We start from the raw sequence: 27673 nt of genomic DNA, 5'->3' as shown, positions 1-27673 counted from the left end.
AACACCGTTAGTCTGAAAGCTCTCAGCAATTTATTTTATTTAGAAAATTCAAACCACCATTGCTTCTTAAAAATACATTGATCGGAGAAAATGGCATTTTTTTTTTTAAAACAAAAGAAAAAAAATGTGTAAAAACAGCTTTTACATAGAGCAGCTTTTAAAATCATTTGTTTCACAGTGACTTGTTGAAAAATAAAAAATAAATGACAAACTACAAAGAGCAAATACTGTAATATTTTCCAACGCTTGCATGTTCTGCAGCTCATTCTGCTTTTGTTCCACAAGCTGTGACGTCATAGAAGATCCACGTGGGACGGGCTCGTCTGTTGGTACGACGCCTGCAGCCCAAACAAATACAGACATATGGGATCAGGTGATGAGTGATCAGTGAGGAGGACCGTCGTCTCACTCCGGCTGGACACGCTGGACCAGGTTCTCCAGGAACATCCCAGAGTGGTTCTCTAGATCCCGGTGCTGGTTCCAGCTCTCCTCCCTGATCCCTCGGACCCGGCCGTCCAGCTGAAAACAAACAGGAAACAGTAAACACACAAACAACTGGAGATCAATTGAGAGTAACTGCAGAAAGACACAAGCCGGCTGACGAGGGGACGCTTGAAAATCCACGTCAGTGACGAGCTCTCAGGCCACGTTTACACATAGTAGTACCGGATTTTCCACATTATAAAAGGCGCTACAGTAGAGGCTGGGGTTACGTTATCATCCATTATGTATGTATGATACGTGTAGTATAGAATACTTCTATAGTAGAATACTATAGTAAACGTATAGAATAAATGGTAAATGGTAAATGGCTTACACTTATATAGCGCTTTCCAGCTGTACTCCTACAGCCCCAAAGCGCTTTACACTGCAAACATTCACCCACACACGCACACATTCACACACCGGTCGTCGGCGGAGCTGCCATAGACAACGGCGCTGGCCTGACAACCGGGAGCAACCGGGGGATTCAGTGTCTTGCCCAAGGACACTTTGGTGGACACAGGCGGAACTAGGGTTCAAACCACTGACCTTCAGGTTCATGGGCGAACGCTCTACCAACTGAGCCACCTTCCCCGGTTCTCCCTATGGTCAGTCCGGCCTGGCGGCTGCTTACCGTAGTTGCGAGACCTGTTGCGGCTCAATACTGATCCATATATAAGATTCAATATTGATCCACATATAAGGCGCACCTGATTATAAGGCGCATGGTCAGCTTTTGAAAAGATTGAAGGCTTTTAGGTGCGCCTTATAGTGCGGAAAATACGGTATTTACCGAAACGGATATTTCCCCCTCTACGTTTGGAAAAATACCATCATTTCCTGGAACCTGCATAAATAGCTGTTACGGTGCTATGAGCAGCCAAACCTACAGGGGGCAGTGTAACGAGAAGATAAAGTCATGCTAGCCAATCAGAATCCTGGAAAAAAACAACAAATGACACGAGTAACTTCCAGTTACTTCCAAGACGAACGAGAGTCTTTGGTTTGGAGTGACAGAGAAGTGGAGTTACTTTTAAGTGGGACTTTAGAATATAAAACAGGTAAAATATAAGAAAATATTGACGGTTACAAACTAATTGTAACCACAGGTGTCACTCATGACGCTGGTGACGTTTCTGTCTCATAATGTGACGTTCTGAAGCCTAAATGTCCGTTTCCCTCCGTTTACAAGCAAACGTGAAGACGGAGTTTATGCAAATTTCCACTTTGGCCGGAGTTTTCAGAAATGATGGTTTTTGGTGACTTTGAGCTTCGTTTTCGTGTAAACGAACGGCCAAAACGCATGAAAACACCACCGTTTTTGCTACGTGGAAACGGGGCCTCAGTCTCAACTCAGGCCAGATTTGAAAAATATTTATAATAAAATGAACTAAAAAAATAAATAAAATGCTATTGTTTATAAATGACACAGGGGCTCAATGCCCCAGAACAAGACTGGACGAGATTTAAGCGTGTAAAATGAGTGATTTCAAGTGCCCTAAAATCCTCCCCCTTCTTTTTTAGGGCACTTGGCCCAGGTGCCTGTCCCAATTCTCCTACTCTCCCTCGTTTTCATCCCTACCCTGATCAGGAAGCTGAGAGCCAAAAGCTGTTTTAATTTCAGCTGTAGCGCTGTTAATATGCCACTTTATTAAGTTTTAATATTTTTTCAGACGTAAAAGTAACCGTTAAGATCCCCAACCTGGGCTCAGTTTATCCAAATAACTCCTGTTAAGAAATTTGCTCCGAAAATTTCGGGATTTCTGCCTGTCTGCCGGCTCGGGAGCTGATTTATGGGTCTGCGTTAAATCGACGCAGAGCCTACGGCGTAGGGTACGGCGTACGGTGCACGCCGCCGCGTAACCTACGCCGTAGGCTCTGTGTCGATTTAACGCGGAACCATAAATCAGCTCCGCTATCTTCACTTCAGCTTTATCTGAAAGTGTGTAAATTACCCAGATAACAGCTTAGTGGTTTCTGAAAACTATTATATCAGAAACATCCAAAACAAATCTGACGAGTCACAGGATTATTTCTCTCTATTTCTCACAAAAAAATGCTTGCTCCCTCGGTCACAATCTGAGACGAGTCTGCAAATGATGTTTGCCCTTGGTCGGCGAGTCAAATCGACGCAGAGCCTACGGCAATGTAGCTTACGTAGCCTACGGCGTAGCTTACGTAGCCTACGGCGTAGCTTACGTAGCCTACGGCGTAGCTTACGTAGCCTACGGCGTAGCTTACGTAGCCTACGGCGTAACCTAACAGCCTTTATTCCAACGCGATCTTTGTGAACAACGGGCAAAAAAGGGATTATGTACATTCACTGAGTGAATATTATGAAAGTAAAATATATATTTCTCGCTAGAAATGTAATCAAAACTCATTTTTATGCAGAAACTAACTCAAAATATAGATTTTATTCACTAAAAAAGAAATGTCCACTATGTTTTTTTGATTCAGTTTGTGTACAGTTATCTTGTTTATACTCGGGCAACTCCTCATATGGATTTATTTATGTATTTTGTTCCATTCTCCAAATCCTTAATGCACTAACTTTTAAAAGATAACATTTATTTTTTGTGAAAAGGGCAGGTGTCATAAGCTTAGGCTTCAGTCTACACCTTTTGGTCCTTAGGACACACACACACACACACACACACACACACACACACACACACACACACACACACACACACACACACACACACACACACACACACACACACACACACACACACACACACACACACACACACACACACACACACACACACACACACACACACACACACACACACACACACACACACACACACACACACACACACACACACAGAAAGGACCAGTAAACTAAACAGACAAACCTGTGTATTTCCAGCGATCACCAGGACGACGTCTCCCTGCTGGAACGTCAGTCCTCCCTCTGCAGACGGCTGCTGGCTCTCTGTCGCCACCGCCTGGGGGAGGCCAGGCACAAGAGGAGCAGGACTTAAACCAGCACACAAGAGGAGCAGGACTTAAACCAGCACACAAGAGGAGCAGGACTTAAACCAGCACACAAGAGGAGCAGGACTTAAACCAGCACACAAGAGGAGCAGGACTTAAACCAGCACACAAGAGGAGCAGGACTTAAACCAGCACACAAGAGGAGCAGGACTTAAACCAGCACACAAGAGGAGCAGGACTTAAACCAGCACACAAGAGGAGCAGGACTTAAACCAGCACACATGAGGAGCAGGACTTAAACCAGCACACAAGAGGAGCAGGACTTAAACCAGCACACAAGAGGAGCAGGACTTAAACCAGCACACATGACGCCAGCTTTTACAGAGGGTGCACATTTACACAGACCAGAAATATCTGATGGAAACATTCCCTCAGATTGATTAAGAACACTCAAATATCCTATCTCCAAAGATTAGAATATTCTGGGAATCTTAAACTGTAAGCCATAATCAGCAATATTAAAATAATAAAGGCTTGCAATATTTCAGTTGATTTGTAATGAATCCAGAATGTATGACATTTTTGTTTTTTTAAATTGCATTACAGAAAATAAAGAACTTTATCACAATATTCAAATTTTCTGAGACAGTCCTGTATATATATATATATATATATATATATATATATATATATATATATATATATATATATATATATATATATATATATACTGTATTTGTTATTTTTACTGATACAACATATATATTATGTAAAAAAAAGTAAAAGTATTCTGTGATGTCAAAATACAAAAAAATAAAAATAAAAAGCAGCAGCGTTTCCAGGCCGGCCAACGGTGGGATCCACAGAAACACGAGAGTGAGGGTTCACGCAGCTCAAACCTGCTCAGAGGATCTGACGGGACCTTAAAGCTTCTGAGGAGCCAGTGAGCAGCAGAATCAACTGAATCACGGATTTTGTGGAATCGTAGCCAAAGGAGAGGGATGGATTACTCTTAGGACTTTTATTGTAAGTAACAACCCAAACTCTCCCACAATGACTGTGTTTCCAGCATCAATAACCCTTTTAAAACCAGAATATTTGCAATAACCCGGTTTTGCACGGCCATGTAAACACCAATAACCCCTTTGAATAACCAGAATCTGCTCATATTCAGGTTTTTAAAAGCCCGAATATGAGCCCTGGGTTACTCCTTTTAAAACCTGAATATTGGGTCATGTAAACACCAAACGGAATATCCCCATCAAACAGAACAGGAATCTGTTTTCTGCACATGGTCTGTTCACAAGGAATCCTGGTCTTTTGAGTCCAGGAAGTTCTTATAAACACGGAGAAACCAAGACCAGGAGGAGACTAATCACTTCATAAATGTAATGAAGGATATGAACATTTCTGCATTTGTAGACGGTAGAAAGTACCGGGATAGAAGATTTACAAGAAGGTGAGAGAAAAGTTGCCGAAGCAGCATTTGTTTTGAATTTGGATACAGGAAGAAGAAGTGGAAATGACGGGAATTGCGTCATCACGTTCTCCGTGCGTCGCTGGTTTGATCCAGATATCCTGAATGATTAATTACCATGTAAACGGAATATTCCCAATGTTTCAGTAACCGGAATATTAGCAATAACCTGAATTTTGACTGCATGTAAACGTAGTCAATGTGTTTATTGTTGCTATAATAAGAAGATGCTTGTTACCTTGTATAGAAAGCCAGGTGGATTATGTGAAGTTGCCTCGTCTGTTGGCTCCAATCTCTCTGGGATGTCTGACACTTCTACTTCTTTTTGCTGCTCCTCATCATCATCATCATCCTCCTCCTCCTCCTGACCTTCTGCAGGGAGGAGGGAGCAGCCGTCTGTGGCGTGGAAGGACAGCCGTGGGGCTGGGAGAGGGGCACATTTGGCTGTGGCTTCCTCTGATGGCAGGTCGCCGGCAGAACCCCCATCAAGACTCTGCGTGCCTTCACCGTCTGCAGAACCATCAGCGTCTGCAGAACCATCAGCGTCTGCAGAACCATCAGCGTCTGCAGAACCATCAGCGTCTGCAGAACCATCAGCGTCTGCAGAACCATCAGCGTCTGCAGAACCATCAGCGTCTGCAGAACCATCAGCATCTGCTGGCACAGTGATACACAGAGCAATGAAGGAGTGGAATTCACTTCCTGATTATGTAACGCAACAGAAAAATGTGCTAAGTTATTACGCATTTTCTTGTACCATGTAATTATGTGTATTTACCATGTAATTACATGGTAAATACCTGGTTGTTTAAAGTAAACATTACTAGGTAATTACAAAGACATCCCCGAGGGGTGTAAATGACTCTATTGACCTTGTAATTAACCTGATAGTTACCATGTTTTACCTGGTAATTGGCAGGTACTTACCTTGTAGTTACTTGCCCAGTAATTCTATTTCCTAAGTATTTACCCAATAAGTACAGACATTTTTACCTGGCTTTTACTCAGTAATTAAAGTGAAACTGGACTGTAAAAGAAAGCGTGTGTTGTTTCCATAATATTACCTGGTACTTCCTCATTAAGTACAGAAATAATTACCTGATATTTCTGTACTTATTGGGTAAATACTTAGGAAATAGAATTACTGGGCAAGTAACTACAAGGTAAGTACCTGCCAATTGCCAGGTAAAACATGGTAACTATCAGGTTAATTACAAGGTCAATAGAGTCATTTACACCCTCGGGGGTACATGCACCAATCCATTGATAATACATAAATCAATAATGAATGGGTAAATACCCGGTAGTTATCCATGAAATGTATAGTAAATACAAGGTAACTACATGGTCATTGAAGTGTAATTAGCTGGTAACTACCTCAAATATAGGTTATAATTTCCTAGTAGTTTGCAGAAAAATACTTAGTAATTACCTGGTACTTACGTAGAAATAATTCATGTAATTTCAGAGTAATTACATGGTAAATTGACTGGTAGTTACCAATATTAACCTAGTAAATACCTGTAATTTCCCTCATAGTTCCCATTTAATGTCTTTGTATTTACCTAGTAATGTTTAGTTTAAACAACCAGGTATTTACCATGTTATTACATGGTAAATACACATAATTACATGGTACACCAGTCTGGCCCTCGGCAGGAGGGTCCCCCCTTATGAGCCTGGTCCTGGTCCAGGTTTCTTCCGTCCTAAAGGGGAGTTTTTCTTGCCACTGTTTGGCTTAAGGTTTTTCTCCCACTAGGGGAGTTTTTACCTGCCATTGTTTATGTAATAATTGCTCGGGGGTTTATGTTCTGGGTATGGGTCTCTGGAAAGCGTCTAGAGACAACTCTGTTGTATTAGACGCTATATAAATAAAATTGAATTGAATTGAATTACAAGAAAATACGTAATAATTACCTAGTACTTACTGGGTAAATTACCCGGTAGTTACCATGTAATTACCTTGTAAATACAAGGTACTACTAGGTAATTACAGTGTAATTACCATGGTATTACCTGGTTATTACTGTACTGTAAAAGAAAGGGTTACCGAAGACCCCAGGAAGAATAGCTGCTGCTTTGCAAAAGCTAATGGGAATCTTAATAAAACAAAAAAACCGTCTGCAGAAGCGTCAGCGTGTGCAGAACCAGAGGCCCTGCCGGCTGCCTGACTCGCTGCCTGACTCGCTGCCTGACTCGCTGCCTGACCTGCAGCGTCCGCCGCTGGAGCTCCCACCGCCGAGTCGTCCCACCGATCTGCCGCGGCTTCTGCCTCGTTCGGACCCTCGTAACTGTTATCGTCACATATGGACTGCCTTGTGGGCGTGTTGCTGCCGCAGGATCCCAGATCGGAGTCTGATGAGCTGGTGCGATTGGATGGGACGCTGCTGCCTTCTTCTTCTTCTGCTGCTGCAGCGGCGGTGCTCTCTTCAGAGATGCTTTCAGTCCGCTGGGCCGGGGACGACGGAGCAGCATCTTTGCCATTTTCAGTGGCGTGAATGGACACGTGGTCGGCTGGGAAGGCTGTGTTACAAGGAATGGGGCTGGAGATAACCAGGGACTTCCTCTTCTTGGACTTGCTTGATGTGCTGCTTAGAAAGCAAGTATAACATTATTTATAAAAAAATAAATAAAAAGAAATCACTTGGCTTCCAGTAATACTGAATTATAATTGATAGATGTGGAAGCACCAAATACACATGCAGCCAAGAATATACAGGACTGTCTCAGAAAATTAGAATATAGTGATAAAGTTCTTTATTTTCTGTAATGCAATTAAAAAAACAAAAATGTCATACATTCTGGATTCATTACAAATCAACTGAAATATATGGAAGCCCATAGGGGACTTTATTCAAATGCAAATGTAATTCAACAATAGCATTATAATTTTCCACATATGCATGAGTTATTTGGGACAAAAATTAAATTAAAATGCAATAATTCAAATTTTCACATACTTGTATGGGCATTCTATGACCAATGATCAATAAAGTTCTTATTTTTGCCATCTGAGAAAATAAAATATATTATATTTGGTGCCTAACTGTTTCCCAAGTATATTAGTGCGTGTGTGAATGAATAAATGAGACGTAAAAGGTAAATTTCTTACTCACATAAAAACAATCCTAACCCTAATAATTTATTAGACTCATGTGTGTGACAGCAGAATTTGGGGTACAACTTTTTTATTTTCATACAAATGTTTATCATTACGAACTGCTGCATGTAAACGTACTGACTGAGAGCTACGCGCCGACTAGTGGGTGACGGCTGTATTGCTACTGTAGCCTGGCGTGAGCCTGTGAGTCCGAGCTCAGGGCAAAGGCATTTACGGATTGCATTTTCAAATTGAATATTGTCCCTAAAAGTGCGTTGTAATATGTAAATGTAAAATGGAATAGACTGGGGGGCGCTGTTTCTCCTATTGCATTTGAAAATAGCCCTTTGTTCAGCAGTTCCAGTCTTTGTAAATGAAATGTGAAATGCCCTTGTCATTTGAACATTCAAGTTGTTAGAAAATTGCATTTTAATTTTAATTTTGTCCAACAAAGAGCTTGGTGACATTTAAATGTAAATGCAATAGCCTGGGGGCGCTGTTTCTCTTATTGCATTTGAAAATTGTCTTTTGTGCAGCAGTTTCAGTCTTTGAAAATGAAATGTGAAATGCCGTTTTCATTTTAATTTGCAAGTTGTTAGAAAATTGCATTTTAATTTAAATTTTGTCCAGAAAAGAGCTTGGTGACATTTAAATGTAAATGCATTAGCCTGGGGGCGCTGTTTCTCTTATTGCATTTGAATATTGTCCTCTGTAAATCAGGTTAAATCTTTCAAAATTAAATGTGAAACAGCTTTTCCATTTTCATTTTAATATTGTCATAGAATGCCCATACAAGTATGTGAAAATGAAAATTCAAATTGAATTATTGCATTTTAATTTCATTTTTGTCCCAAATAACTCATGTATATGTAGAAGATTATAATGCTATTGTTGAATTACATTTGCATTTGAATAAAGTCCCCTATGGGCTTCCATAGAAATATTGCAAGCCTTTTATTATTTTAATATTGCTGATCATGGCTTACAGTTTAAGAAAACTCAAATATCCTATCTCAAAAAATGAGAATATCCTGGGAATCTTAATCTTAAACCATGATCAGCATCAGCAAATAATAAAAGGCTTGCAATATTTCAGTTGATTTGTAAAGAATACAGAATGGATGACTTTTTTTTTTTTTTTTTTTTTTTTTTTTATAAATTGCATTACAGAAAATAAAGAACTTTATAACAATATTCAAATTTTCTGAGACAGTCCTGTATTTTGATTATCAAATTTAAATACAATTTTAAAAAACACTTCCTTTTCCCCCAGCAAGTTAATTCTGGTCTCCAATGATCAAAACAGCTGACTGACTCTTTCTCCATTTCTTCTCTCAGAAGCCAACTTGGGTTCAAGAACAATCTTAATTTAAAAAGGATTTGGTGAATTGTAGGTGTGTAGAACCACTCTGATGTATTTCCTATCTGAGCATGTCAGCTAAACACCCGGGGGAAATGTTGGAACTAACCAACCCATTTTTTGGAGCAGTGGACCCATTTTTGTAAAACTTTTAGGTTAAAGAAGGAAGGGGCGCTGATGTGCTAACCTATGATTAAAGGACACAAAAACATTCATAATAACTTAAACTTGACCGATTGTTTACAGCCCTCACCTATTCAAGCCCTTGATGATGAAAGCTTTTCCCGAGTGCTGAGTCTCCAGTTTCTTCATCACGTTGTACAGTTCACGGTTCAGCTGGAATACAAGCAACACACACACAATCAATTAGATTCAAAAGTCATGACGTAAAAGTTCATTTCCCCCTCACACTTTACACATCCAGATATTCTGCAGAGCCGCTATGAAAGGGCAATCTTACCACGCTCATTTCTTTATAGAAGACGTCTCTAAGGTTTGACACGTTCTGAAACACCGTCACGTAACAACCTATCCGACTGCAGAGAGGAAACATTTCAGTGTTCAGATGTATAAACATGGCATTCCTCTGCAGAAACTCTGATACCTCTGATGGAGAACAGGCAGCTCCTCCCGCAGCTCCACGTTTATCTCCTCAAACACATTCTGGGCTTTGGTGAACTCCTCTTCTGCCTGGAGAGGGTTTGGAAACGCATGTGAAAAAAGAACAAACACACACACACACACAATTCTTGACAAATATAAAAATAAGGACCACTAAAGAACTCAATTTACCTTCTGTATGTACTTCTTTTATTATTATTCTGTTCCGTATGTGCAGAGCTGGGTAGTAACGAGTTACATTTACTTGAGTACGTTTTGGGAAATGTTGTACTTTTAGGAGTAGTTTTGAATCACTATACTTTTTACTTTTACTTGAGTAGATTTGTGAAGAAGAAACTGTTCCTCTTACTCCGCTACATTAGGCTACGTTGAGCTGTTACTTTTCTTTTATCCCTTTTATCCACGTACGCGTCAATCTCATGACATCACTGGGTGATTCTTTGGGGAAAATGTTAGTTTTTGCATGTTTTGTCACATTTACACAGACTCAAACACACACAGAGTTTCTATGAGTTCATGGTTCTAGCTCTGCTTTTTTCATTTATTTTTTTATTCTATTATTTATTAAAGTACTTGAATTTACGTTAAGATTATTTTAATTTAAGCTATTTTTTATATTTTATTAATTTTATTATTTTATTGATTTAATTTGCCTGAAGATGATTATTTTGTACTTTTGTCTGTTTGAATGGTTGTGTTAAAAAAATAAATCAGACGTTACTCAACAGTTACTCAGTACTTGAGTACCGGTAGTTTTTTCACCAAGTACTTTTTTACTTTTACTCAAGTTATTATTTGGATGACTACGTTTTACTTCTACTTGAGTCATATTATTCTGAAGTAACAGTACTTTTGAGTAGTTTTTGGCTCCTCTACCCACCTCTGCATATGTGATACATCATATATGATACAAATGTAACTGCATTCATGGATCAGCAAAGAAGTGACTGGAAATTACATTTTAGAGTTTAGGATATTGTAGGAGACTAATTTAATTATGCTTTAATCTTTGTTTATTAATTGTTTGTGTTGTATTTATTTACTTTTTGTTTTGTTTTTTATTTCTTTTCTTATTTTATTTTAATTATTATATTTTCTATGGCATATATGATATAGTGAGGAAGGGAGATGACTAAATCAGCGTTCTGCCTCCTCCTGTTCCCTCTCCAACACATTATTTTGCTGTTGTTCTTTATTTCTGGATGAGACTGTTAAAATTGTTTTGCTTTTTTGATATTTTGACGCTTTTAAATTTGATGGTGATTTGTTGTTGTTGGAGATAAAGCCAACAATAACTTATAAACCTTGGTTATTTTGGCGTCGTCCTTCTTCTTGGCGCTCTGCAGAGCTTCCAGGTGGTGGCGGGTTGAATCGTAGTCCACCAGTTTCCGTCCGCGTTTTGCAACTCGTTCCTAAAAACAGATGAGTGGGGAAATAAAAAGAAGGTGAGAAATAAAACTAAATTCTACAAGTTTTTGAGTGTCTTTATACGGAAGAGTATCAGGGCCAAGCAGGAAAAAAATATTTGAGGGGAAGATTTTTTTTTTATTGTGCACTTCGAGAAAAAAGTCAAAATGTTGAGATTAATGTTGAAAGACAATTTCAAGGATAAAGTTGGAATTTTCACGAATAAAGTCAAAATTTTGAGAATAAAGTTGAAATACAATTTGGTGAATAAAGTGAAAATGTCTCTTCTCCATCAAATCCAGTTAGAGACTGGCAGCTCTGCAGCAGCAGCCGTAGCTAACTAACTAACTAACTAACATCCTTGGAGTGGAACGTTAAGGGGACGTTTCTGAAGTTATGCAACTGCATATGTGTGATGTATTTCAAATCAATATCGTAAAGCCAATTCTTGTATTCTGAACCTTGTTCTTCTTTATTCACAAAATGTTGACTTTTTTTCTCAACATTTCGGCTTTTTTCTCGAAATTGTACTTAATTCATCTCGACATTTCGACTTCCGTAATTAGGGCCAGGCAGGAGAAAAATAAAAATAATATTTTAGAGGAGGAAGATTTTTTTTTTTCATTATGCACTTCGAGAAAAAAGTTGAAATGTCGAGAAAAAGTTGAAATGTCGAGATTAATGTTGAAGTACAATCTTGACAAAAAAGTCGAAATGTATTACAACTTTATTCTCGAAATTTCGACTTTATTCACAAAATTATATTTCAACATTAATCTCGACATTTCAACGTTTTTCTCGAAGTGTATAATGAAAAAAAAAAAATCTTCCTCCTCTAAAATATTATTTTTATTTTTCTCCTGTCTGGCCCTGATCCTCTCCCGTAGTCTCCAGGAGTCGTCCTGCATGTGCTGCAGCGTTGCAGCAGCGTTGCAGCAGCGTTGCAGCAGCAGCGTTGCAGCAGCGTTGCAGCAGCGTTGCAGCAGCAGCGTTGCAGCAGCGTTGCAGCAGCGTTGCAGCAGCGTTGCAGCAGCGTTCCAGCAGCGTTCCAACAGCGTTCCAGCAGCGTTCCAGCAGCGTTCAGCAGCAGTACCTTCACTTCAGGAAACTGGCTCGTATAGTTCTCCATCGTGCGGACCAGCTGGTCATTTATTTTCTCTTCGTAGTCGTTCCACAGCAGGTCCTCGCTCTGGAACACAGGGTTACATGTGCTTGACGTATAGAAAAGCCATCTTCATCATATGATATGCAGAATTAGATTTGAAAAGATGGACTCATGATACAGCTTTTAAGCAGAGCCTTGATCCACAATGAATCAACTAAAGCAATGATATATTTTATTATTCAGCATTATGGACGAACAAGACAAGTATCTGATACTACAGCAGTGTTTATAGGCCACACATGATTCTCATAAGTTAATGGCTAAGCGTTGGTTTACAGTTTTTATATTTTCTGCTGAAGCGCTTCTGGACACATTCATACGCTGACAAGGGCCAAACGCACTGCAACGGCCTAATGCGTCTCAGTTAAAAGGAGCATGAGGCTCCTTTTAAGAAATGAGACTCTAGCGCCACCCTTCACCACGACGGCCGTTGGGGGTACTGCAGCCAACAGCGGAGCCGGCACGGGAGAACGGGGAGAACGTGCATGCAGCGTCATGTGACGTCACATCCACAGCCCAGCGCGGGAAATTCGGCCCCCGAATTGCAGCACATTTTGCAGCACACAGCCTGTTCAAGGCAACGGTTTTGGGTTTGGAACGCTTCATCTGACATTACTAGAAAACTTAAAACGTATACGAATTTTTTTCATAAATCCTGCCTCAATCCTGCCTCATGCTCCTTTAAGTAAAACGGCTTCAAGTACGATTCAAATTCACAAACTCAAAACGAGGTACAAAAAGAGGAACGTGGTGCAAATGAAAAAACAAAGACAAATGCAGCATCATCAAACGTGCTGCAAATAGAGAAACGATGCAAAGCACAAAACGATATAAAACAAGAAACCATCTTCAAAAGAAAAACTCTTCATAACCGGTCACTACAACCGGAAGTTCCTCCAAACCTGCAGGGGGCGCAGCTGACTGAACCACAGTGTTTACATCCATGGTTTAAACACAGCGGGAACGATAATGTGATTTTTATCTATTTCAGCTGCAGAACAGCTGCTAAAGAGAATAAAGGCGTCGTGCTCCATCACCACACTGACGAGCCCCTCCCTCAGTTTGGTCTGGGGATTATCTTCTGGTGATTGCCATGTGATCAGGCTCGGCCAATCAGGGACAGATATGTGGTGGCCCAGAAGAACAAACCATGGCCCAGTCCCAATACACCTACTTTTCAGCACCACCCCTAAATTTTGCGTGCTACGCGTGGTTTACGTTCGGGTACGTTAGCGACTGCGTAGTTACGTTTGCACATACGTCACACCATATCAGGAAGCCCAGAGCTAAAAGCTGTTTTAATTTCAGCTGTAGAGCTGTTAATATGCCACTTTATTAAGTTTTAATATTTTTCAGGCGTAAAAGTAACCGTTAAGATCCCCAACCTGGGCTCAGTTTATCCAAATAACGCCTGTTAAGAAATTTGATCGTACGTTTTCGGAGAAGAGCCGCCGGCTCGGGAGCTGATTTATGGTTCCACGTTAAATCAACGCAGAGCCTACGGCGTAGGACGCGCGTCACCGTGTAACCTACGCTGTAGGCTCTGCGTTGGTGTAACGCGGAACCATTAATCAGCCTTTATTCTGGCGAGGTTTGTGATTATGTACATTCACTGAGTGAATATTATGAAAGTAAAATATATATTTCTCGCTAGAAATGTAATCAAAAGATATTGTTATGCAGAAACTAACTCAAAATATTGATTTAAAAAAATAAGCAATGTCCGTCATGTTTTTTCGTTTGATTCAGTCTGCAAATGACGAAGTCAAGCATTCTGGGAAATTTCTCTAGCCCTCGGTCAGCATCTGAAATCCCTCGCTCCGTAGGGCCAGATTGATACTCCCTAGCCCTCGATATGTGCACTCCCCCTAGATGCAAAGAGGAATTGGTAGGGGGGGGGGGATTGGGACTGGGCCTTTGTTCCCAAACACTTTCAGCTTTCACTTCTGCTCATCCACTTTAAACTACAACAGCTGCATCTAGAGAAGACTGACCTGCAACCCACTAAAAACCTCCCAGGGAGGGTTGATTGGTCCAAGTATTAATGCCTGCTATACAAAATAGTTTTTAAACTCTAAAATGAAAATGTATGTGAAACTTATTTGGATAAAATGAAAATGTGAACTTATTTGGATAAACATTTAATGAATATCCTGCTAGTGGCCTGTAAAGAGACTATTACAAGCAAATGGTTGTCACAGGAGAGCCCAACAGTAAAGGTATGGATAGAAATTACAATGGACATTTATAAAATGGAGATAACGGCATTTACTAATTATAAATTGGAGAAATTCACCTCATACTGGGAAAACTGGGTCAACTACTTCACGCCCCATAGGCCTGATTTTATTTTCTCAAGTCAATGATTGTTATGTTGAAAAGATCACTCCCTACTTGTACATAGTAGTTTTTGGTGGTTTGTCTTTCTTTTTGTTGTTTGGACGTAAAACTAAAAACATTATTCTGACATTTAGGACAGACAACAGATGTAAGATGTACAGGACTGTCTCAAAAAAATAGAATATTGTGATAAAGTCCTTTATTTTCTGTAATGCAAAAATGTCATACATTCTGGATTCATTACAAATCAACTGAAATATTGCAAACCTTTTATTATTTTAATATTGCTGATCATGGCTTACAGCTTAAGAAAACTCAAATATCCTATCTCAAAAAAAATTGTAAACTGTAAACCATAATCAGCAATATTAAAATAATAAAAGGCTTGCAATATTTCAGTTGATTTGTAATGAATCCAGAATGTATGACTTTTTTTTTTTTTTTTTTAAATGCATTACAGAAAATAAAGAACTTTATCACAATATTCTAATTTTCTGAAACAGTCCTGTACATGATGTATCGGATGTGAATGTCTAATGCTGAATGTAATTAAAAAGAAAAAAAAAGAAACTGATTGTAAAAGTGAAAGGAAATTCCAACCAAAAAGTATTTCTTCCTCAAAGTGGAATTTTCTGCAGGCTTGCATCCCGTTATGTCTGGAGAAAAACTAACACAATTTCAGAAAAAGGATGATCCAGTCCAACATGGTGGTGGTAGTGTGATGGTCTGGGGTCTACCAGCTTCAGGACCAGGGTGGGAACTCTTCACCAGGAAATCCTGCTGGACAGTGTCTGGATCTCAGTCTGGGACCTTTAACCTCCAGCAGGTTTGGGTTACGCAGCATGTCCGTGATCCAAAACACAACGGCCACGCATGACACCCCTGATTGGCTCAAAAGAAAGGTTTTGCAGAAGCCAAGTCAAACTCTGGACTTGAATCTGCCTGACCTGGAACAGCATCTTCACGCTGGAAAAACCCGCCCAAAAAAAAAAGGGTGGGCCAAAATTCCTCCAGCGATGAAAAGAGACTAAGGGTGTAACGATACACTAATCTCACGATACACGATATTGAGGTCACGATAACGATACGATATTATAGCAGTATTTTTTTAACAACCTTGAATGAGGAACATATGACTGGAAAAATGTCTTATTTGAAAGACACAAAATACAAAACAATACTGTGTGTTTGCCCTATTGTTACAGTTTGTAATGCTTTATAACTGTTTAAGTTTTAAAGAGAAAGCCAGGCCAACCATTTTCCACAAACTGAACTAAAAGTAAATGTCAGGTTTGCATTATGCATCTGCAGTTTCATACAAGTACAAATATTTAGCCACAAACTGTATAGTTTCTCTCATGTATAACTTGACTTTTTTTTTTTTTTCCAGAAATGTAACAACTTAAATTAAATAAATAAATAAAGTAAATACATACATACAATTTTACATCATAAAAAGATTGATTCATGCTCACCTTATAAGTGTAAGAGATTTATTATTATTAAGAAGGTTATTGGGGGCACGGTGGCGCAGCTGGTAGTGCAGCCGTCTCACAGCAAGAAGGTCCTGGGTTCGATTCCCGCCGGGGGACGCTGTGGGTGCTGAAGTGCGTGTTAGTTCCCCCATGACTTCAGCGCCCACACCATGGGTGGGGTTGGCGAAAGGATCTTTCTGTGTGGAGTCTGTATGTTCTCCCCGTGTTCCCCTGGGTAGCTAATGTGAGCTACCCTCACAAAAACATGCACACAGTCCTGGGCTATACATGCCCCCTCTGGCCAACCGGGGCGCCAGATGGGGTGGGGAGGATCCGGCCGGAATAACGTGATCCTTCCACGCGCTACGTTCGGCCGGAGAAGCCCCACCCTGTCTGGTGAAAAGATGCGGCCTGCTCACTCCTCAGGTTAAGGAGGAGACCTGAGCTCAGTGCAGGGCCCTCCCGGGGTTGGTAGAGGATGGCAATGCACAGGACTGTCAGTAGGTAGGAGCACGGGGTGGTAAAAATGGGAAAAAAACCGGGATAAAAATATTATAAAAAAAAAAAAAAAAAAAAAAAGAAGGTTATTTTGGTAATTCAGGGTTCATTATTTTATAAATATATTCTTTATATTGTGATGTAAATCAGGGACTATAATGACACTAGTCAGTTTATCTGTAGTGATTAGTCTGTTTTAGATTGGGCGGAGTGATACGCCACAGTACGGCACTAGGTGCTGTGTTGATGTTCTAAAATCCTACACTGTTGAGGGACATTAAAGTACACTGGAACTCAGCAGAAGTTGTCCCCGTGTTTATCCTACTCACCACCCCAAAAAGGTTTAATTTAATAAGGTAAGGCTTAACTCTACACCAGCCTTACATCAGTAAAAGTTCAGAGCTCTAAACCCTGCAAGAGTCCCGTGATCGGGACCAAAACGGTACTAGTTTCTTCTGAGCGGAGGAAGATTTTGGTCCGCGGGTCGAGGCGCGGTCGTTACTAGTCAACACAATAGATTAATATTAATAACTCAATATCGCGATACAGTTTGTCACCTCCACGACACGTATCGGGACGTTTTTGTATCACGAAATTTCGTGGCACGATATATTATTACACCCCTAAAAGAGACTCATTTCTAGTTATCTCCAACACCACCAGAGGTGACAACCACTTCCCAGTTTAAGGATGTGTTACTGTTCCAGGTAGGCCAAGGTCGTTCTGGATCGCTTTCTCCCTTAAATCAAACCGTTTAACTGCATCTTGTATTTACTCAGGTCATCTTTGTCCGGTACCAAAATTTGTTCAACGATCTAAAACACGTGAGACAAAACAAAAAGCCAAACCAGAAGAGAGCTATACTGTTCAGGACAGCCATTAACCATCACCAGCGTTTCCTGCACCAGGCTGGGCATTATTGATAGATCTGAACTGACATCAACGCCTGATGATGAACAGCTGACAGTAGTACAATATGACAAAAATCATTCCCAATTACTTGTTTCTAATGCAGAAACAGAATAAATGTTGGATTTACACCATAGTGTCTATTAATGTTAGAGTAGGCTAAAGGTCATCAGTCCGGTCACAGCTCCACTTGCTCAAGTGTCCAGGACAAGAAAAACTGGTGTGTTCGGACAATATAGACGCAGAAGCCCCCCACCCCCCCTGTACCAGGACCTGTACCAGGAACAGGACCTGTACCAGGACCTGTACCAGGAACAGGACCTGTACCAGGACCTGTACCAGGAACAGGACCTGTACCAGGACCTGTACCAGGAACAGGACCTGTACCAGGACCTGTACCAGGAACAGGACCTGTACCAGGACCTGTACCAGGAACAGGACCTGTACCAGGACCAACCCCCCCCCCCCAGGTACCGGTCCAGGACCTGTATCAGGACCAGACCCCTCACACCCAGGACCAGGACTCCTCCCCTCTGGACGGCGCTACAGAGCTCTGTAACCAAAACCTCCAGACTCAGAGACAGTTTCTTCCCCCAAACTGTTGCTCTGATGAACTCTCACCACTCATAGAGTCTCAGAGTAATCAATCACTGCACAATAATAATAACCACAATCATATGCTGTAACAATGCACCTCTTAATAACCAATTCTACCTCATACTGCTGCACCGTTCACTTTATATATATATATATATATATATATATATATATATATATATATATATATATATATATATATATATATATATATATATAAAAATTGTATATATGTCAACTACTGTTTTTTTTTTCCTTCGAGAACATGTCCTTTATCTTATTACTGATTACTCACATGATTATTGATTTGTAATCCACATTGTTATCCTGTTTTATCTTTTATTTCGTATTTTTGTCTCTGGCCTCACTGTTAACGAGCTGTGATGTTGTTGTTATTGTCGTCGTCTGTATTGGCTGTTTATGAAAATAAAAAATGTTGATCACAAAAAAAAGATAAATAAATATATATATATGTTAATAAGAGCTGCCATTTGTCTATTTACTGTACAGTGAGCAAAAATAACCGAGTCAAATTTCCTGTCTTGTTTGACCTGACCTGGCCAATAAACCTGATTCTGGTTCAACAATACTCTACTAGTACTTTGAGAGAAACAGCATCCCTGGGTGCAAAGAGATGTTTGATGAATCTGCATGTTATTGGTCGGGGGGGCTCTGGAGAATGTCAAGATGATGCAAAAGTAAGACACAGTGTAGCAGAGCAGCAGCCCCACGCTGCCCGTCCTAACGTACCTCTGTGATGACCCCCAGGTCCTCCACGCCGCTCCAGTCCGACTCATAGACGTCTCGCAGGGTCTGGGAAAGTCTCTTGGACGTCTCGTGCACGGCTGTGGAAAGAAATGAGAAAAGACGGACATAATAGGGACCTCTTAGAATACAATCCTGAGTCCATAAGGATCAGCTGATTGTGCAGCTGATTGTGCAGCTGATTGTGCAGCTGATTGTGCAGCTGATTGTGCAGCTGCAGAGGGTGCAGCTCCGGGGGGGGATTGTTTCAGACATTGTTGCTGCTGTTGCTACACCCAAACCCAAAAGGTCGGGCCACCGCCCGGTTCCCCGCCCGGAGCCGCCGGGCCGGAAGCACCGGCTGACGAGAAAACCAGCTCGTACAGGAACCATGATGCAGCGCTGCTGGTTTCTGGTACAACATGACAAACACAGAACTGCAACAGAGAATCCAAGAATAGAAGGAATTCACTTCCCTTATTTTCATTATATGTATGGGTATATATATATATATATATATATATATATGTGTATGTGTGTGTGTGTGCAAGTAGATATATACATAGATATAGAGCAGATACAGTATAGTGTAAATAACTATATTTATATAAATATTTATATGGGCATGTGGTACAAATATATAGAAATATTCAACTATGTGTGTATGTATGCATGTATAAGTATGTGTGTGAGTATAATTACAGTATATGATACTACTGTTATTTAGCAGTATGATTACAGTGTGTGAATATTTATAAATACAGGTTAAATGATCAGTGAATGGGGGTAGGACTAAATAAGTTTACACTTCTTCCTACTCCTTTTTTTGGCACATGTAAATTAAGATGGCAAGTTTTAAAGGATGAAATTCTTTGTTTTGTTGTTTTGTTTTCTTAAACTTCTCATGAAGTGTTTCTTTTTTATTTTTACATGTACAAAAATAAAATAAATCCAAAATTAGCTTTCCTGAGCAAAAGAGCAGTGATGGTAAACACTGCCTGGATACGTGGTATGCGGGTGTTAAACTCACTCACTTTTTACTGCTGAATAGTAGGCTTTGACATCTTTACACAACCTGTTTCCGTCAGTCTGCATGCAGAAAACAGAAAAACAAAAACAGGACACATGAATGCAAGTAAGAGCCAGCCGTATCGGCATGGTGATCACTGGCACTGTTGAGCAATCCTTTCTTACACAATCTGAAAATCAAGAAGCTAGACAGCTTTTGGTTCCCGTCTAACACTTCCTGTTTATGCAGGATCAATATCTTACAACGGGACCACGACAACTTTCAATCAAATAATCACAACATTTAAAGTGGTATTGGAAACGGCAAAGTGAAGCAGGGAGTCTTCTCAGCGTGGCATATAAGATATTTATATATATATATATATATATATATATATATATATAGGCTATATATAAATAAATATCTGCCTGCTCACTTAAATGTCATTTTATATCTAACTCTTATACGGGATTGTCTCAGAAAATTTGAATATTGTGATAAAGTTCTTTATTTTCTGTAATGCAATTACAAAAACAAAAATGTCATACATTCTGGATTCATTACAAATCAACTGAAATATTGCAAGCCTTTTATTATTTTAATATTGCTGATCATGGCTTACAGTTTAAGAAAACTCAAATATACTATCTCAAAAAATTTGAATATTCTGGGAATCTTAATCTTAAACTGTAAGCCATAATCAGCAATATTAAAATAATTAAAGGCTTGTAATATTTCAGTTGATTTGTAATTTATCCAGAATGTATGAGATTTAAATTTTTTTAAATTGCATTACAGAAAATAAAGAACTTTATCACAATATTCTAATTTTCTGAGACAGTCCTGCAATTGTTTTATATAGATAATAAGAATGGTAGAAAATAAAAATATTAACTTTCATTACCCTTATATAGAATTGATCATTTTGAATAGCCTACGTTTATTCATAACCACCTATTTTATGTTTATTGTGATTCTATTAGCCTATTGATTTTAAATGGAAATATTTAGTGAATGTATTGCCATTAGCGTATTTTGAAATAGAGATTTTTATATAATACTGTTTTATATAACACCGGGACCAGTAAAAGCCACTGACGATCATTTCATTTTTTTTATTTATTCTTTCAGAATAAATGATTTTCTAAACTATGCTGCTCTCTGTGGGCGTAACGTGAGCGTAACGTGAGCGTGCCACTTCCTTCCTGCTCCACTAACGTGTGCAGCAGCTGGAAGCTCAAACAGTCTCATCAGGAGACGGGATCAATAACAGTTCACTGCAACAGTAACCAATGACTTAAGAACCATGAAGATGGTTCAGCAATTGTTTTTATGCAGCATATTTCTAACGTTTCAAATAACCCAACCCTAACCCTGAGTAAGGCAGGAGAAGCAAACGCGTCAGTGCGAGGGAGGAGACGTGTTTCTTCCGGTTACCGGAGAAAGAGCTGTGCGTCTTTTAGAGGACTAAACTTAGACAAGTTATTTGTCCATGAGTGAATAGCCCCTTAAAAAAAAAAGACTGTATGCCCCTTCAAAAATAAAAATCAAGACATTTTCTTGATGTTTTAATGGAACATCTGAAGCACTTCAGCTGTGTAGCACCCTATAATGTAATCATTTCACCCTATAATGTAATCATTTCCTGAAAATGTAATAACATTTGCACTTAACTCAATTGAAAATGTAATAAAATCCAATAATGTAATAACTTCACCAATAATGTAATAAAATATCCTGACTGATATTGTAATAACATTTTTACCAATAATGTAATATCTTATTACATTATTGGGAATTTATTACATTTTTAGGTGGGTCTTTTTTTTTTTCCAAAACTGATAATGTAATATTTGACAAATAATGTGATATATATGTTCATTTTCAGTCCAGAGTTCTACATTTTGTGTTTTAAGTATCTAAGAATGTTTTATACGCTGGATTTGAAACACCAGAATGACTATTGGGTTAAATTGCAGACTTTGAGAACCATGTAATAAATTCCCAATAATGTAATAAGGTAAAATGTAATAATAATAATAGTCAGGATATTTTATTACATAATTGGTGAAGTTATTACATTATTGGCTTTTATTACATTTTTGATTGAGTTAAGTGCAAATTGTATTACATTTTCAGGAAATTATTACATTATAGGCTGCTACACGCTTAATAGACAAACATCCTTTTCAACCAGACCTTTACAGCTCTGTTCACAGCAGAAGGTTTTGGGGATGGAGTCAGCTACGTCGCTGACAGGGTTGCCTTTTACTCACTGACTTTGGACTTGTTATTTTGTAAAGTGGCTTTAAAGCATCAGAGGTGTGGGAGCCTGGGTCTGGGGAGATGAGTTGCTTTAGGCGTAGACCCATCGTGACTGCGCTGGAAATGGAACTAACCAACAAAATATGATGGCTCATTATGTAGCGGCATCCAAATCACACACTTTGTACTGTACACACACTTGGCATCCTTCCTTTTAAACTAACCTGACTCTGAATACTGTGCATCTCTGTTGTGCACAAAACAGCAGCCAATCAGGGGAATACAGTTTGGTGTAACAAGAGTATTTGAGTTGAAGGCGTTCATGTTACCTGCCATTGTCTAAGCAAAGATAATGAAAAGTGTTTTTTCTGTTGCTTATTTTTCTAGAGATCATTCAATTCAGTTTTATTTACACAGCGTCTATTACAACAGAAGTTGTCTCTAGGATCATGACCCTCGAGCAATTATTACATAAACAATGGCAGGTAAAAACTCCCCTTTAGGAGGAAGAAACCTGGACCAGGACCTGGATCATAAGGAGAAACCTGGACCAGGACCTGGATCATAAGGAGAAACCTGGACCAGGACCTGGATCATAAGGGGGTAGAAACCTGGACCAGGACCTGGATCATAAGGGGGTAGAAACCTGGACCTGGATCATAAGGGGGACCTCCTGCTGTTTTCATGTCTCCACCAGGGCATTGTGGTCTGTGCAAGACACTTGTGATGGGTTGTTTCTTAAATCGGAAAAAGACTTTTGCCTCATTTTTACAATCCAGGGTAACTTCATCCCCCAGAGCTGTCATTTGTATATTTACTGTACAGTGAGCGAAAATAACCGAGTCAAATTCCCTGTCTTATTGCATTCACTTGAGAAAAAAAAATCTGCTCTGTTTTTCTGAATTAACGAGATCATTATCTCAGAATTCCGAGAAAGTTTTTAATGAAAAAAATTTTAAAAATCTGCTCTGTTTACAACCTGGAGAAAAGTTGCAATGTCCAGCAGATCAGAATGGGCTTTCAGTCTGAACAACCGCACAGTCCTGAGGTGCCTGCGCAAAGTCGACAAACTAACAACACAAGAGTATCTCCTAATGTTTCAGACCAAAAGCAAAATAAAACTGGACAGGAGCATGTTCATGTTCCATGAAATCCAGCTCTCAAGTGAATGACAGCTTTTTGCATGTTGGGAGGTAGCTGGTTAATTCAGAAAAACAGAGCAGATTTTTTTTTTTTTTTTTTTTTTCATTAAAACTTTTCTCTGAATTCTGAGATAATTAACTCCTCAATTCAGAAATAAACATGATTGTGCTGGTTAAAGCTGAAGACATAACAGCGTTTGTGCAGGGCAGGAACAGACGGAGCTGGATGTTGATTCTCCTCCTGGACGTCAAGGCCAAGCCTGAACTCGGGGGGTTGGTACGTCTTTGGAACGTCGGAAAAATAAACGCAGTTTTCTCAGTCTCAACAAATCCTAATTACCCGGGGAGTTGTGTGGAGGGGGTGTGAGACGACGGACAGAGACGGTTTAACCAGAGTTCAGGAGCAGGACAGCTTCATACCTGCTGCTTGTTCAGGTTCTGGAGACAGACCTCAAACTGCTCATCCTTGGTCTCCATGGTTTTACCCAGTTTCTGCAGGACCTACAAGAACAAACACACCAAACATCATTCAAGTTTCACTTTCTTTGAGTAATAAACAGCAACTCCACAGATTTCACAGTAAACCTGTTCATATACAGGACTGTCTCAGAAAATTAGAATATTGTGATTTTCTGTAATGCAATTAAAAAAAACAAAAATGTCATCCATTCTGGATTCATTACAAATCAACTGAAATATTTCAAGCCTTTTATTATTTTAATATTGCTGATCATGGCTTACAGTTTAAGAAAACTCAAATATCCTATGTCAAAAAATTTGAATATTCTGGGAATCTTAAACTGTAAACCATAATCAGCAATATTAAAATAATAAAAGGCTTGCAATATTTCAGTTGATTTGTAATGAATGCAGAATGTGTGACATTTTTAGGGGCCGAGCACTTACAGGCCCTTTTTTATCTGTAGGAATTATTCTCTTTCTTTCTTTCTTTATTTTCCTTCTGACAAAATGAGGGCCTTTTTTCCCCCTAAACGTGCCCAAAAGTCACCAAATTTTTCACCAAGTCAGGCCTGGCGAAAAATTTGATATTTAATGGTTTGCATTAATGGGCGTGACCTAACGGCTCAACAGCGCCCCCTAGAAAACTTTGTGCCTCAAGCCCCACAATACGGTTTGACGTACATGCACGAAAATCGCTACACACCTGTATCATATCACAACTTAAAGAAAAGTCTCTTGGCGCCATGGCCGAAACCCAACAGGAAGTCGGCCATTTTGAATTAATCGTGTCATTTTGGAGCAATATATGCCATTCCTTCGACAATTAATTCAGCCCGAACCGTAACGTAGGTGTGTTATACATCAAAATGTGTGTCTCCATCCTGCGACAACACGCATTACTTTTCTCTTTCAAAAGTGTTACCGTGGCGACGCTAAACGCCAAAACGCGCGCCCACCCTTCATCTGATTGGTCCATATTTGATAGTTCCCCAAAAGTCACCACATTTTACATGCAAGCCAGGCCTGGCGATAATTTTGATATTTCATAGTTTACATTAATGGGCGTGGCCTAACGGCTCAACAGCGCCCCCTAGAATACTTTTATCTGCCATAACTTTTGAATGGTTTGACATAAAGAGTCGTGGGTGGTGTCATCGGAGTCGGTATAGAGTCCTTGACCATAATTGGTGAAAATTAGCCCCGCCCCTTCTTCTGATTGGTTGTCCATATTTTCTGCCATAACTTTTGGATGGTTTGACATAGAGAGTCGTGGGTGGTGTCATTTCTGATATGCTTATGGGGACGGTGGCCGTGAGTGCGAGGGCCCGTTTATCGCTGCTTGCAGCTTTAATTGGTTTTGTAATTGCATTACAGAAAATAAATAACTATCACAATATTCTAATTTTCTGAGACAGTCCTGTATTGTTGAAAAAGCTCCGGTGGTAACGCCTGATTATGCCACGAATGTGTAACGGTATGAAATACAGACGGTGTGGGTTTAATTTACAACAATAATAATAATAATAATAAAAAAGACCAAACAAAAAGGTTCCTCATAATCCTTTCTTGAAGTTTAGTGCTAAATAGCCCATTTCATATTTTATGTATTTCAAGCTCCTTCAGTGGGATCTTTTGGCAAAAATGTAATACTTTGATTTCATTCGTTTGAAATTACACGGAAATTATTTTCTTTTGTTTGAATGCTCAATTATTTCAATTTATTTATTTGGTGAGGAGGGACAGTGCACATCATTATGCGTTTACAAATAAAGGCAGATGCTCCCAAATAAAATCATTTTATTTTATTTTATTTGTTATTTACTGTTTAATTGTGTTTTGCCGCTTTTAATGTTGATGTAAAGCACTTTGAATTACCTTGTGTTGAATTGTGCTTTACAAATAAACTTGCCTTGCCTTTCCTTCCTTTAAGTCCGTTCATACCCCATCACATATTAAGGGTAAATCAGCAGTGGGTTAAAGGTGAAAATGTTGGGTTTTTTTTTTTTAAAGTCAGATGATTTTATCAGACAAGTGCTCCATCACAACAAACTGGTGCTTATACGCAAATACATTAGACATACAGGACTGTCTCAGAAAATTAGAATATTATGATAAAGTTCTTTATTTTCTGTAATGCAATTAAAAAAACAAAAATGTCATACATTCTGGATTCATTACAAATCAACTGAAATATTGCAAGACTTGTATTATTTTAATATTGCTGATTATGGCTTACAGCTTAAGATTAAGAATACTCAAATTTTTTGAGATAGGATATTTGAGTTTTCTTAAGCTGTAAGCCATGATCAGCAATATTAAAATAATAAAAGGCTTGCAATATTTCAGTTGATTTGTAATGAATCCAGAATGGATGACATTTTTGTTTTTTGTTTTTTTAAATTGCATTACAGAAAATCACAATATTCAAATTTTCTGAGACAGTCCTGTATACGCAAATAAATTAGACATAATGGTAGCCATTTACAGTGTGCAGCAGTGGAAAAGCTACAAGGGCACATTGCATAAAAGTAATTTTGGTGTCTAAACTCTTCACCCACTACATTGGAAATGTATGTAATTTGTGTTCCAGGAGGTGAAACAGTGAGATCAAGTGAGTCAAACCACAAACAGAGAGAAAGACAGCGAGCAAGAGGAAGTGCAGTCAGGAAGTGGCAGCTTTTGTACGTCCGCACACATCTGAACAGTTGTGAACAACACTCTACTACAGACTAACGTTTTAAAACAGGTAGCAGGGCCAGTCCCTGCAGAGCAGAGGGCTCCAAACAGCAGGCTCTCACACTGGACCAGAGCACAGAGGTGCTTAGGCTGGGAAATCAGCTGTTTTACACTCTCATTTGGAGCTCCCGCTGGGGGCTTGCATTACTTTAAGCCTCTAAACAAGACCTATCAAACACTGTTGTGTTTTATGGGAAGGTAGAAGTAGCAATGCCTTACAAGAGATACAAGTAAACATGGGTTTCTAATTCTCTTTGGGGGGAAATATTGAAATTAAAAGTAATTATCATGCTGCATCGTGCTTGAAAGGCAGGCCAGAAACAGTAGAAGTTAGATGTTATCTGTGCTTCCAGAGAAACGGAATTTGAGTAATTGTAAAAAGAAAAAATGTTGGATTCTCACCAGTTTAAAACCTAAAGGCTGATTTATGGTTCCGCGTTACACCAACGCAGAGCCTACGGCGTACGTTACGCGGCGACGCGCACCCTACGGCGTAAGCTACGCCGTCGACTTAACGCGGAACCATAAATCAGGCGTAACTCACCTTCTCCTGAGCTCGACTGAAAGACTTCTGCACGCGTTTGGCCAGGAATCCCGCTCCAGCCTGGAGGTTCGGGCCCAGGTTCTTGTTCTCCGCCATGGTGGCTCGTCGGTGCGTGTGCTGCTGCCTTGCTGCTGCCGCGGCCGCCGAGCTGGAACTGCAACAGCAAGACGGGGGTAGGTGGAGCAACAGCAGCAAGACCGAGGAGGAGGAGAACCTACCCGGCAGGAAAGAACCACTTCTCCCTCCTTGTCGTCATCACTCCGCCTGCAGCGAGGCCTGCTCAAACTTGCTGATCCTCAGGTAAACTAAACCCTGCTGGGATTGGAACCTTCACCTGGTTTCACCTGCTTCACCTGGTTTCACCTCATTCACCTGCTTCACCTGGTTTCACCT

The 27673-nt window shown here is 39.6% G+C and overlaps 1 protein-coding gene across 7 annotated transcripts; it reads right to left on the bottom strand.

Annotated features, from left to right (window-relative positions):
- On the bottom strand, nucleotides 1-27434 carry bin2b (bridging integrator 2b). 7 transcript variants are annotated; one of them, XM_061728156.1, is made up of 13 exons: nucleotides 27281-27434; nucleotides 23959-24039; nucleotides 20157-20211; nucleotides 19129-19223; nucleotides 12488-12583; nucleotides 11292-11399; nucleotides 9971-10056; nucleotides 9827-9902; nucleotides 9620-9702; nucleotides 7025-7497; nucleotides 5145-5506; nucleotides 3348-3440; nucleotides 1-519 (listed from the first exon to the last, which is right to left on the bottom strand). In XM_061728156.1, exons 1-13 carry the CDS (start codon nucleotides 27374-27376, stop codon nucleotides 406-408), a joined length of 1818 nt encoding a protein of 605 aa, XP_061584140.1. In that variant the 5' UTR covers nucleotides 27377-27434; the 3' UTR covers nucleotides 1-405. The 7 variants fall into 7 exon arrangements, with proteins under 7 accessions (XP_061584140.1, XP_061584142.1, XP_061584144.1 ...); XM_061728158.1 differs by having other exon boundaries at nucleotides 5145-5563; nucleotides 7115-7497; XM_061728160.1 differs by having other exon boundaries at nucleotides 5145-5560; nucleotides 7115-7497.
- Nucleotides 27435-27673: the final 239 nt, after the last annotated feature.

Source organism: Cololabis saira, chromosome 8, assembly GCF_033807715.1.
Source record: "Cololabis saira isolate AMF1-May2022 chromosome 8, fColSai1.1, whole genome shotgun sequence".
In the NCBI taxonomy this organism is placed as follows: domain Eukaryota; kingdom Metazoa; phylum Chordata; class Actinopteri; order Beloniformes; family Belonidae; genus Cololabis; species Cololabis saira.
The sequence above is the reverse complement of the archived record's forward strand: the minus strand, read 5'-3'. Positions and strand labels throughout refer to the sequence as shown.

What these genes read in the sequence shown, in the direction of transcription:
- bin2b (XM_061728156.1), bottom strand. Translation starts at nt 27,376, where the DNA reads ATGGCGGAGAACAAGAACCTGGGCCCGAACCTCCAGGCTGGAGCGGGA. An exon ending in CTGCCTGTTCTCCATCAGAG is followed by an intron (nt 9,903 to 9,970) that starts GTATCAGAGTTT and finishes TCCTCTCTGCAG; the next exon opens with TCGGATAGGTTGTTACGTGA. An exon ending in TCTATAAAGAAATGAGCGTG is followed by an intron (nt 9,703 to 9,826) that starts GTAAGATTGCCC and finishes CTTGTATTCCAG; the next exon opens with CTGAACCGTGAACTGTACAA.